At 42.7% G+C, this 11,944-nt stretch overlaps 1 protein-coding gene across 3 annotated transcripts in view; it reads right to left on the bottom strand.

Annotated features, from left to right (window-relative positions):
- LOC123514985 (putative neural-cadherin 2) overlaps positions 1-11,944 on the bottom strand; it is a 380,060-nt gene that overhangs the window by 57,237 nt on the left and 310,879 nt on the right. For all 3 annotated transcript variants that reach the window (XM_045273290.1, XM_045273292.1, XM_045273291.1), the window contains 2 exons: positions 10,318-10,455; positions 4,666-4,843 (listed from right to left, as the gene is read on the bottom strand). In XM_045273290.1, coding sequence (XP_045129225.1) covers positions 4,666-4,843; positions 10,318-10,455 — 316 coding nt within the window. The remainder of the gene's footprint in view (positions 1-4,665; positions 4,844-10,317; positions 10,456-11,944) is intronic.

Raw genomic sequence — 11,944 nt, 5'->3', positions numbered from 1 at the left:
ACACACACACACACACACACACACACACACACACACACACACACTCACTCACTCACTCACTCACTCACTCACTCACTCGCACGCATTTACACACGCATTGCATGTTTGTTAAGAATCTTGAGAGAGAGAGAGAGAGAGAGAGAGAGAGAGAGAGAGAGAGAGAGAGAGAGAGAGAGAGAGAAAGAGAGAGAGAATCTGTATAATTGACTGACCGACTGATTGACTGACTGACTGACTGCATAGAATCTTTAAATTTCTCGCTCCAAAAGACTGAGGGAATCCCGAAACAGTCACAAGTATACCAGACGTAGTGGTGCAAATACACGCACATAAACAGGACATGATTCTTTCTCCTGTGAAAGAAAGGGAACCAAGGAAACGTTTGTGAATCATGTCAAAGGTAAGAAAAGAGAAAACCACAGAACATAAAAGTGTGAGAAGTGTGTGCTCAAGGCGGTCATTAACTGTTCGGTCTTCAGACAAAAACCTTTAGCAACTTTAATGGGTACCTAACTTCATCCCAAGGCCATGCAGTTGACAAGTTAAAAAATATATACTAACTTGGCATGAAACATCTGAAAACCGTAATAAGAGCAGCATAAAACTTTCTTCCGCCGTCTTGTGTGCGGGGGACGAAAGTAAGGAGGCAATGAACATAGTCAGTTGAAGCTTATTTTAGTAAGCTTAAGTAAGATACGATATCTTCATTCAAGATTATTTTCTGTATTAGTAATAACCCAGCTGTATATGTGGAGTGGGTGATTAGGATAATGGTGATGAATGTTTAGGGAAATGATGAGTGTACGCCCTATGAGAGGCAACCACAGGTATCCTGGGGACGTTAAGTGGTACAGCGTCACATTCCCCTACCAGGATAACAATAATATAGGAGTTACCAACTTCAATGGGTACAAAGAGAGTACATGAGCAAAAAGGTAGGAGGCTTGTGGACCAGGCTGGCTGGTCAGTTATGGAAGACATCCCCCATTGTGGGATACGTCCAACTTTGTACTGGAAGGTGTGTGTGTGTGTGTGTGTGTGTGTGTGTGTGTGTGTGTGTGTGTGTGTGTGTGTGTGTGTGTGTGTGTGTGTGTGTGTGTGTGTGTGTGTGTGTGTGTGTGTGTGTGTGTGTGTGTGTGTGTGTGTGTGTGTGTGTGTGTGTGTGTGTGTGTGTGTGTGTGTGTGAGAGAGAGAGAGAGAGAGAGAGAGAGAGAGAGAGAGAGAGAGAGAGAGAGAGAGAGAGAGAGGAGTTTATCAGACCTGAAACCCATGTTCGATGCTGTGGTTGGCTGAGGGTTGGTGCCGCCGCGGGCAGAATAGGAAAGGTTTGGTTTATCAGACGTGAACAAATATGTGCTGCACATGAAAATAGTAGTTTTACTTATTCTTCTTATACATCTTCACTGAGACCTGGTTTGATGTTTTACGACAGAAATTTTTGAGCTTTACTGGAGACAATTAACAAAATTACAGTCTCATAATAGACTGTTTGTGAACTGACATTAGGAGGAAATAAAGTCGTCACTGCGGAGAAAGGAGCAAAGTTCTCCATACACATCTTCAGTTGTAAAGATGCATGGTGGGTGGGTGGGGCAGAGGGAAAAAGTAAACTGAAGATGGGAATTATCGCCAGGTGAAGAAAGTCTGACATTTTGATAAATAAAACTTTACAGGGAAGCAGTGATCTGATGAAGACAACATGGTGTACAAGTGTTCCAAGCCACATACCATGCAATATCCGAGATAGTTTCATGATCATATAAAAAGAAGCACTGTGGATTGATCAGTCCATTATAACTACAGGTGTGTGCATTGTGTCATTTCCTGTTGGAGGCAGCAAGAGAAGCGGTTGTGGATTGGGATTCTTTCTGAGGGTGAATGCACATCACCTGAGGATAGATAGATTGATAGGTAAAAGAGAGAGAGAGAGAGAGAGAGAGAGAGAGAGAGAGAGAGAGAGAGAGAGAGAGAGAGAGAGAGAGAGAGAGAGAGAGAGAGAGAGAGGAGTCTATGAGCTGCTCTTGACACATTCCCTCTTCAGTTATTTTAAGGTGAGCCATTTTGAGCCAAACAGCAAGGGACAAAAATCTGTAATGGCTCTTAAAACTTTTCTTTCGCTTAGGTAATGAGCTTCATGACGGCTTCAGGAGCTTTCTTGGAAATTTAATTGGCTTTTCGGGAAAGTTCTTTTTTCTTTCTTTTCTTTACGGAGAGGAAAAGCGTTTGGTATTGGTGGGTTCTTTTCGTTTTTTTCTCCTCCCCGTCCTTCGTTGCGTTTCTCTGTGCACGCAATCTGCTGGCAATAGAGAAGAGGGAACTAACTAGACTAGAGCTTACCCTCGCCAAGCCTCAATTAACAAGAAAATAACCCCCTCCCAACCCGTCTCTCTCTCTCTCTCTCTCTCTCTCTCTCTCTCTCTCTCTCTCTCTCTCTCTCTCTCTCTCTCTCTCTCTCTCTCTCTCTCTCTCTCTCTCTCTCTCTCTCTCTCTCTCTCTCTCTCTCGAATAGTAAATGATATCTGTCTATTCTTTTATTAATTAATTTGTCTGTATGCATATATGCTTGTATATTACTGAATGTGTATATGTCTCTCTCTCTCTCTCTCTCTCTCTCTCTCTCTCTCTCTCTCTCTCTCTCTCTCTCTCTCTCTCTCTCTCTCTCTCTCTCTCTCTCTCTCTCTCTCTCTCTCTCTCTCTCTCTCTCTCTCTCTCTCTCTCTCTCTCTCTCTCTCTCTCTCTCTCTCTCTCTCTCTCTTCATTAAAAAGAACCAATATGACATTTATTCCACCAACTACTGAATGAAAGATGTTTAAAACGGAGAGCTGAAACTGGCGGTCTTACAAAATATATTCCTCGTCTTTTTTCACTCAACCACTTCCTAAAAAAAACAGCGAATAAAAGTCTCAAGTATCCAGTTTGAGGAAGGACAGATTTTTGTTTCTTGAGTTTTCCTTCTCTCTCCCTCATCTATCTAGTGAGCGCCCTCGTGAATGGTAAGCTCTCTTCATATGCTAATTGAAAGCTCTGGCCTCGCTTGTTACTCGTCCAAAGTGCTCGCCGTAGTTGGCACTCTTCGTCCTTATTCGTGTGGGACAGCGCTCGAGCTTGGTTTCCTCAAGTCAACAGTACTGCATACCTCACGACCGCCTGCCTGTAGGTGGTTGTGAGTTGGTGCGGTGATGTGGTGGTGTGGTGGTGTGGTGGTGGATTATTTACATTATTTCGTGTACTGTCATGCGAGGCTTTACTAACAGAGAATATAGTATGTGGCTTTAGTATTCCTCGGTAATTTGTTGCATCTGTCCACTGTTGAGTCATCAAGAATAATCTTTTGTGTACTTTCCTATACAAAATGATCAAGAGATTGGTTGTGGATATCACATTCTTTTTCTTTATTGAGTTGAACACTTTATACAGTCAGTGTTTCAGTATTCATCCCACGTTTAGCAGTAATGTAACACAGGGACTGGATAGTGTGTAGGATTGGTGACACTCTAATAACTTGTTCATCTATTTGCTGAAAATGTACATATGTATGTAAGGAAATATGTCTGTATGTCTGTCTAACCATTTGGTAAAATATAATGACAAAGAAGAAAAAAAGGTCTTTATTTTGGAAGAACGATCATTGAATAGACTTGAGTAATTTTTGTTTAACACTAAAATTTCGTCTCCATTGTCGGTAACACTTTGGAGTTAAATACGTCATAACATTCATTAGTCGGTGAAATGCTTTTTTTGTGGATTGTGATGTGAACCTTATGGAAAAAGAGATGTACCATAATTGAATAAATGAATTTCCATTAATTCATATGTAGTAATTTTCCAGATTTACAAAGAGAAAAGACTCCAGAGAGGATAAAGAATGGCCTTGCGTGGCGATTAATTGTGTATAGAGTCGCAGGACACGTGCAGGTTATTCAAGGGAAATAGTGAATAAAACCTGGAATCTGTGAGGCAGCGGAATTAAAATTTCTAATGAAAATAAAAGGTTAAATACGCTTCTCTGGCATTCATTGTGGATGAGCAATACATAATGATGGAATGAGGCGAGATAGCAAAACAGAGGAGACAGAGAGGAGACCATAAATTAATGTCATTTTCCTCGCACAGAAATAATGAAGCAGTTTTTCCAGCCAGGGCTTGGAGGGTTATATGTGTGTGTGTGTGTGTGTGTGTGTGTGTGTGTGTGTGTGTGTGTGTGTGTGTGTGTGTGTGTGTGTGTGTGTGTGTGTGTGTGTGTGTGTGTGTCTGTTTGTTTGTTTGTGTGCGTGTGTGCTCTCGGCCGCGTGCGTGCGTGATCTCTTTGCCTCTTTCATCCAGAGAGACTTTATTTTATATTTCCTAGTTATAATTCCGCCACAGTGACGATGGGTACGGTGAAAGTCCCGATGTTTATTGCTACTGTTATTGTTATGGCTGTGGCGAGGAGGAGGAGGAGGAGGAGGAGGAGGAGGAGGAGGAGGAGGAGGAGGAGGAGGAGGAGGAAGAAGAAGAAGAAGAAGAAGAAGAAGAAGAAGAAGAAGAAGAAGAAGAAGAAGAAGAAGAAGAAGAAGAAGAAGAAGAAGAAGAAGAAGAAGAAGAAGAAGAAGAAGGAAGGAAGGAAGGAAGAGTGACGACGCTGAGGACGCCGAGGACACAGGAAGAGAGAGGTAGTGAGTCACCTTTAGGAGTGTTCTCTGAGATGGCGGCGCGCAGCGTAGGAGAGGCGAAGAAGGGCGCGTTGTCGTTGATGTCCTTCAGGTTGACCAGGACGTCCGTGAAGGCGCTCCACTCCCCGTCCTCCGCCGCCACGCGAATCTTCCATTGTGCCTGGCCATTGGGTGGGTCCCGGTCCAGCGGCTGTGGGGAGGCAAAGCTGGGGGTCATTGTGTGGCCAGAATGTTAATGCTCCACAGTACTATAACAGCTGCTCGTGTTCTTCGGATACTGGTGGTGGTGGTGGTGGTGGTGGTGGTGGTTGTTGTTCTAATGCTGCTGGTGGTAGAGGTGCTATTAATAACAACAATAACAACATAGGAGGTACCCCAAAAAGTATCCCCCTTTAGCCCATAAATTCCCGTGAAAAGCCCACATGGTATAAATAGAAAAACAAAAAAACAAAACTGGAACAACAATAACATCATAAAAAACAACAACTTCTACTACTACTACTACTACTACTACTACTACTACTACTACTACTACTACTACTACTACTGTTTCCATTCATGTCACACATCTATAAACTTCCCAATGTGGGCTGCACTTCAGGTTGCAATGGGATTGGCAGCGCTGAGTGGAAGTTGCTGCCCATACAATTCTGTTTCTTTATCCATGTACCTGGCCACGGCGAACAATATTGCGGCTTTGTAAACACTCCTATCCAAAGGAAAAGTGTTAGTGAGGCAATGAGTGGATCTCGTCTCGTCCACTCTCCTCATACCAACCTGCTGCGGCTGTATTTTTTTCTTTTTTTATACTGCAGTACATGGTTGGAATAAAAAGAAATTTAAGGAGAAGTAAAACGGGAGAGTACCAGACACAAAATTTGGTTGTACGATGCTTATTTTGTATTCAACCTTGGAATTTACTTGTTTGCTATTAAAGACTAGTTTTCTGCTGGGGTTCGTTTCTAGTGTGTGTGTGTGTGTGTGTGTGTGTGTGTGTGTGTGTGTGTGTGTGTGTGTGTGTGTGTGTGTGTGTGTGTGTGTGTGTGTGTGTGTGTGTGTGTGTGTGTGTGTGTGTGTGTGTGTGTGCGTGCGTGCGTGCGTGTGCATGCGTGCTCTTCATTAAATCTTTTTTCACTTGCCATTCCCTAATACTGTTCTGGCTGTATTTCACCTACAAGACATGTTACAGCTATTTGCCCCTTAATGTAACATACGCCTAACTGTCACCCACAAAGAAGAAAGAGAATGTATAATTACAATGAGCCCAAAACTTGAGGTATCCGACTCTTTACTGACAGAAGGTGCAGTTATTATTCACGATACACACCACCATCCAGCTCCACGTGTGCCGGGGAATGCGAGTATTGTGAGGCTCGTCGCTATATGTTAATAAAATAGTTACTGGACTATCAACCTAATATTCCTGTTCATGGAAACGTGCATTAGTTACGTCATGGTGTAATGAGGCGAGGGTAATGAAATTTGGTACAGGTAGGAGGAGCGGCCATTCCTACTGGCAAAAAAGTGAAAGGGTAAAACCTCTTTACTTGTTAGGATGTGTTAGGAGGTAATTGGGTTAAGTTTGGACCGTAAAGAGGAGACCCCTGCTAGGAGAATGGGCGTGGAGGCGGAACAGCCACATTAGTTTAGTTATGGTGAGGGAAACGTAATGGCTAGGCAAGGTGATGGAGTGGAGGGGTCAAGTCTGGGGCGTGTGAATTGTGGAGAGTTGTCTTTTCATTCACTGCTTTTAACAATTTCCTAATTTTCCGCAGTCACAAAGTGTTAGTTAGAATAGTGCGTATAGATAAATCACATTGTAGTGGGTGGGCAAGGAAAATAATAAAAAGAAAATTCTCCAGCTATAAAAGATATCATAAACTTAGTGATATGTAGAATTGAATTGAAGTGATGCCATGGTACTGAGAAGGTTAACTCCGGCAGTTTGTGGCACCAGGAGTGTTTGTTCAAGTGTGGCAGGGACTGTGGGTGCGTAGGTAATTGCTTTTCTTCTTATTGATTACAGCGAATGGCGAATGTCTGTTATGACTTGACTTTACATCTATTATTTGCTACACTGTTCACTCGATAGCTTGAATTCCGAGGTGAGCTTGCAATACAGTGTACCGGACCATGTGACACTGCCTCCCTCACTATTTATTAATAAACACTTCTGTTTTTCGAGAGAGCAAGGAGAATCGTTGTGTTCTTGCATGGGCAGATGAATGATTGAGGTGAGTGTTGCTGGACCCTTTCATGAACTAGGTTAGCAAAAGCGAAAACAATTTTAGTGATTTTCTATTGAATTTAAAGGATTTCAAGAACGAAGACCATCATCATTATGATGCACAAAATGAAGCTAGCAGTGAGAGTGGATGCACGTTTTCCGTAGTCCTTAACACAATGTGTCCACGAGGGAATTCATATGTAAAGGGTTCAGTGTACATATAATTTCAATTGTTGTGTGTTTTACATTATTCTAGATGTTTTGAAAATACTTGTATCGTTCACAAGTCGAAAGTATCGCCAATTATGTTTGCAATTAACTCAGCAATTCCTAGAAAAAAAAAATTATGAACGGCGCTGTGCTGATTTTATTCATTCATATATTGGATACCTTACATGAGACAGCCACTCGGTTCCCTTTTTTTATATAGGAAGGGCACCGGGAAGGGCAACAAAAATGACAATAGAAAATTACCTATTGAAGTGCCGGGCTCTCTGGTCACAGGTCACGGTGTGGAGTAGGTTGGTGTAAGTAGGTTATAAGTCAGGTATAGTGAGGAATGATGTTACCTGTGCAGAGGTTAATTTTGAAGGGAAGTGAAAGTTGGCAAAGATTTTCCATTGTACGAAAAACAATTTTGGAAAATGCTGTTGTATATCATTCGTGTTTTCTTTTATTTTGATTTGGTGTTTTTTGTGATTAATTCCATCGCCATGTAATTGCACAACGGAGATGGCCTAGTATTGCGTGTTTCCCCGTCATGATAATTGACTTTAACCGGTCCCCATGAATGTACGGGGAAAAGTGCGGTGGGTGATTAAAACAGGATTCACTGGCTCAGAAGCGGCGGAAATTAAAATGAAAAAAACAAAAAAAATAACAGCAACCCGAAATACAAACGAAATTTAATAAAAGAAAGCTGCAATAAATAGAAATTCCTCTTGGTGTTACTATCACAGAAAAAATAAAACGACGGAGAATACTATAAATGAAGGGAACAAGGCCAGTGTTACGCCCCGGAGACTCCCGAGCCATGTATTTCTTGTTCGCTGTCTCGATAGTACGCGCTTGGTCAGGACCTGGTGACGAATCTTGAGAGAGAGAGAGAGAGAGAGAGAGAGAGAGAGAGAGAGAGAGAGAGAGAGAGAGAGAGAGAGAGAGAGAGAGAGAGAGAGAGAGAGAGAGAGAGAGAGAGAGAAAGGAAACCGTGCCCAATCCTGCTACACTCTTAAATGAATACAGAAGGAGGAGGAAGGTAAGAACATACATGAAACAGCGGTTGAAAGTAAAAAGTATATAACTAACCCCTTCACTACCATGACGCGTTTCCATATCCATTCTGCTTACTCTTTGATGATTTTACAGCTTCAGAAACTTATCGGGGAGGATCAGAATAGCGAAGACTGTGACCATTAATCTTCTGTCCCCCATAAATGTCAATAAAATGGTCTAATCGTACACAAATCTCAAGGTAAAGATGTGTCAGTATTGAAGTGGTTAAGGCTCAGGTCACACTCAGGGAACACATGCAGTAGGTTAGCAGGCGGTGTAGTATCAGGCTCTTCACTCCAGACCCAGATCCTCGATGCCACGTGTGTTTGTCCGGGTTGTGAAGCTTACGTGAAGGGATGAGGTGATGCGGTTGATGTTCAGCATAAAGAGAAGGAGGAGGAGGAGAAGGAAAAGGAGGAGGAGGAGGAGGAGGAGGAGGAGGAGGAGGAGGACGACGACGACGACGACAACGACGACGACGACGACTAAAAGAAAGAGAAAGAGGAGAATCACGAGAAGAGTGATAGAGAAGGAGGAGAAAAAACAGCTGGAGGAGGAGGAGGAGGAGGAGGAGGAGAAAACTAGGGGAAAGGGGAAGAGGAGAAAGACGAGAAAAGTGATGGAGGAGGAGAAGGAACAACTGGAGGAGGAGGAGGAGGAGGAGGAGGAGGAGGAGGAGGAGGAGGAGGAGGAGGAGGAGGAGCAGCAGCAGCAGCAGCAGGAGGAGGAGGAGGAGGAGGAGGAGGAGGAGGAGGAGGAGGAGGAAGAGGAGGAGGAGGAGAAAAATCTAAGAAAAATAGGGAGAGGAGAAACACGAGAAGAGTGATGGAGAAGGAGGAGGAGAAGGAGGAGGATTTTAAGCTAAGAAATTTGTGAACCACTCTTCCCATAAATTTTTGTGTGTGTGCTGGCGGTGCTTCTCATTCCAGTGACTGTCGGACTAAAAGGTTTCAGATCTCTTAGCATAATTACGGCCTTGAATTTTTTTTTTTGTATTAGATTTCTCCTTCTATTAACTAATCCCTCGCGCTTAGTCTTTTTCTCATTGGAGGCAATCTGGACCACAATCAACCTTTCTTAGTCGAGTCTTCGTGTCGATAATTTTGTGTCAGGTTTCTATTAACTTGGGCTCAAATTCCTCCTCACCTTTTTTTTTTTTTTCTATACCATGTGGGCTTTTCACGAGAATTTGGGGCACCTCCTGTCTCAAAGCCCACCCGCTAGGAAACCGTTGCCCCGAGTGAGGAAGCCCAACCTACACTCGGACCGTGGACAGGATTCGAACCCGTGCGCTTGGAGACCCTCGGACCCCAAAGCACGCATGGTTCCACTGTACCACGGCGACCCCTTAACCTCTTCAGTACTATGTCGCGTTTCCATGTTCATTCTGCTTATTGTTCGGTGATTCTATACAGCTTCAGAAACGCATGTAGAGGATCAAAATAGTGAAGACTCTAGCCATTAATCTTCTGACCTCCATAGACCCTTCCTAATGTCAATAAAATGGTCTAATCGTACACAAATCTTAAGGTAAAAATGTGTCCCTGTACTGAAGTGGTTAAGCGTTAGAGAATGTAGATGCTTGGTTGTTTTGAAGGTTATTGTTTGTTTTTATTTATTTATTTTTTTTTGTTATTTCTCAGCAGCGGGTGGCGAGTGGATGCATGAGTAGTGGCAGTGGCAGCGTGTTGCTCTCGCCACGCTGTTTTTCATCCAATGGGGCGTGTGAGTGTCCGCGCGTACATCGTAACTAACAAAATAAAAGTTATGAACACGAAAATGGCAATACTGCAACTGGAACGTTTTTACTGTGCACACACACACACACACACACACACACACACACACACACACACACACACACACACACACACACACACACACACAGTCTGTCGCTCTCTCTCTCTCTCTCTCTCTCTCTCTCTCTCTCTCTCTCTCTCTCTCTCTCTCTCTCTCTCTCTCTCTCTCTCTCTCTTTAAAGATGAAAAATAATAACAATGGAGAGAAGGAAAGACAGTAGCGTCCTCACAGCAACCACTACACACACACACACACACACACACACACACACACACACACACACACACACACACACACACACACACACACACACACACACACTATTACTCTTTACATAATACAAGAGAACTGCACTCATGACTCACTCTAAGGAGCAGAACGGCGCCTGAGGTGGGATGTACGGCGAAGGAGCTTCCTATAGTGGTGTTAGGGATGATTCCGTCCCCAGTGACTGAGTACCTGAGGCGTCCGTGCTCACCCTCGTCCCCATCCGTGGCCTTCACCTTTACCACCGCAAGGAACAAAGGGAGAAAAATTATTAGATTATATTTACGGGTAATTTCTACCCACTCCGCTACACTTACTCATCATAAATAGTAAATCACCACCATTCGTGTCACACTATATAGTCTTCGGAATGTTGCTGAATGACGGAAAGACGATTCTCTCTCTCTCTCTCTCTCTCTCTCTCTCTCTCTCTCTCTCTCTCTCTCTCTGTCGTAATAGAAATATTGTGACGCCATTTATCTGCCTCTAAGCTCGAAATTCAAATTTAAATCTGGTGAATGATGGCGTGGCTCGCAGGTATATAGCACAGTCGGTGCGAGATATTAACAAAGTTACAGGCAATGTATGAATAAAGCAAGGGCTCACCATCAAGGGCTCAGCCTGCTCTGGCGGGAGGTGCAGTGCAATATCACTAAGACTGGAATAAATGACGCTAGTAGATAGTGGATTGAATAACTTTGCGGAATTTCGCGAACTAGACACACTAACTCGTGGAATGGAACAAGAATATCGTTGTATTGTACTGTACTGTGCTGTACTGTGCAGACCGAATGGGTGCACCGGGCATTTTATATCCTCTTATTCCATAACAACAGCATTTTGTTTTACGTTAGGGCCTACAGCGCCTGTAGGCATACTTGAAGAGTATATGTGGGAAGCGCCGTTAAGTTTCCGCCCATTAGTGGCGCAGGCAATTTTATTTATAGTGGTACCCATATTAGGACCCAAATCACCACTCAAGCCCAACTTTGGTGTAAATACCTAGAACCTACGCGTGGACGTCTGCCCTGATCCCACGCTCACCACCTTATCCACTACGCCACCGCCTGCCTATATATGAGAAAATAAGTTGACTCGTGTTTTCATTTTAGATTTATCGATATTAATTCCTTATACAGGATTCATAATGGAATAACATGAAGACGTTTAACTCAGCTTTCCTTTGCTGAGAGAAAAATATCATACCTATTGATTCCCCTTCCTGTAAAGAATATATATATATATATATATATATATATATATATATATATATATATATATATATATATATATATATATATATATATATATATATATATATATATATATATATATATATATATATATATATATATATATATATATATATATATATAGAGAGAGAGAGAGAGAGAGAGAGAGAGAGAGAGAGAGAGAGAGAGAGAGAGAGAGAGAGAGAGCTTTGGTGTACACTGGTCTGTTCGCTACCTAAGTGTTCCGAGTTGGATCTTGGCTTGTCGCTGAGATAATGTTAGTCGTTGCTATATGAATTCCATTCTGGTGCGTCACAGCGCAGCACGTTAGTAATATCTCCTTCCTGAAAGCTTATTTTAGCGAAAATATCTCTCGAATTATTTTGGTAATGGATTAATAATAAAAGTGATCAGCTGCTTGAGTCAAACCGATTAATTTCGTTCGACCGTCACCAACAAATTCAATTGAAATGAAATTGGGAGCCTTGAACTT

The sequence above is a fragment of the Portunus trituberculatus genome, chromosome 38 (genome assembly GCF_017591435.1).
Source record: "Portunus trituberculatus isolate SZX2019 chromosome 38, ASM1759143v1, whole genome shotgun sequence".
NCBI classification, from domain to species: domain Eukaryota; kingdom Metazoa; phylum Arthropoda; class Malacostraca; order Decapoda; family Portunidae; genus Portunus; species Portunus trituberculatus.
Note: the sequence above shows the minus strand (reverse complement) of the source record. Positions and strands in the feature narration are given on the sequence as shown.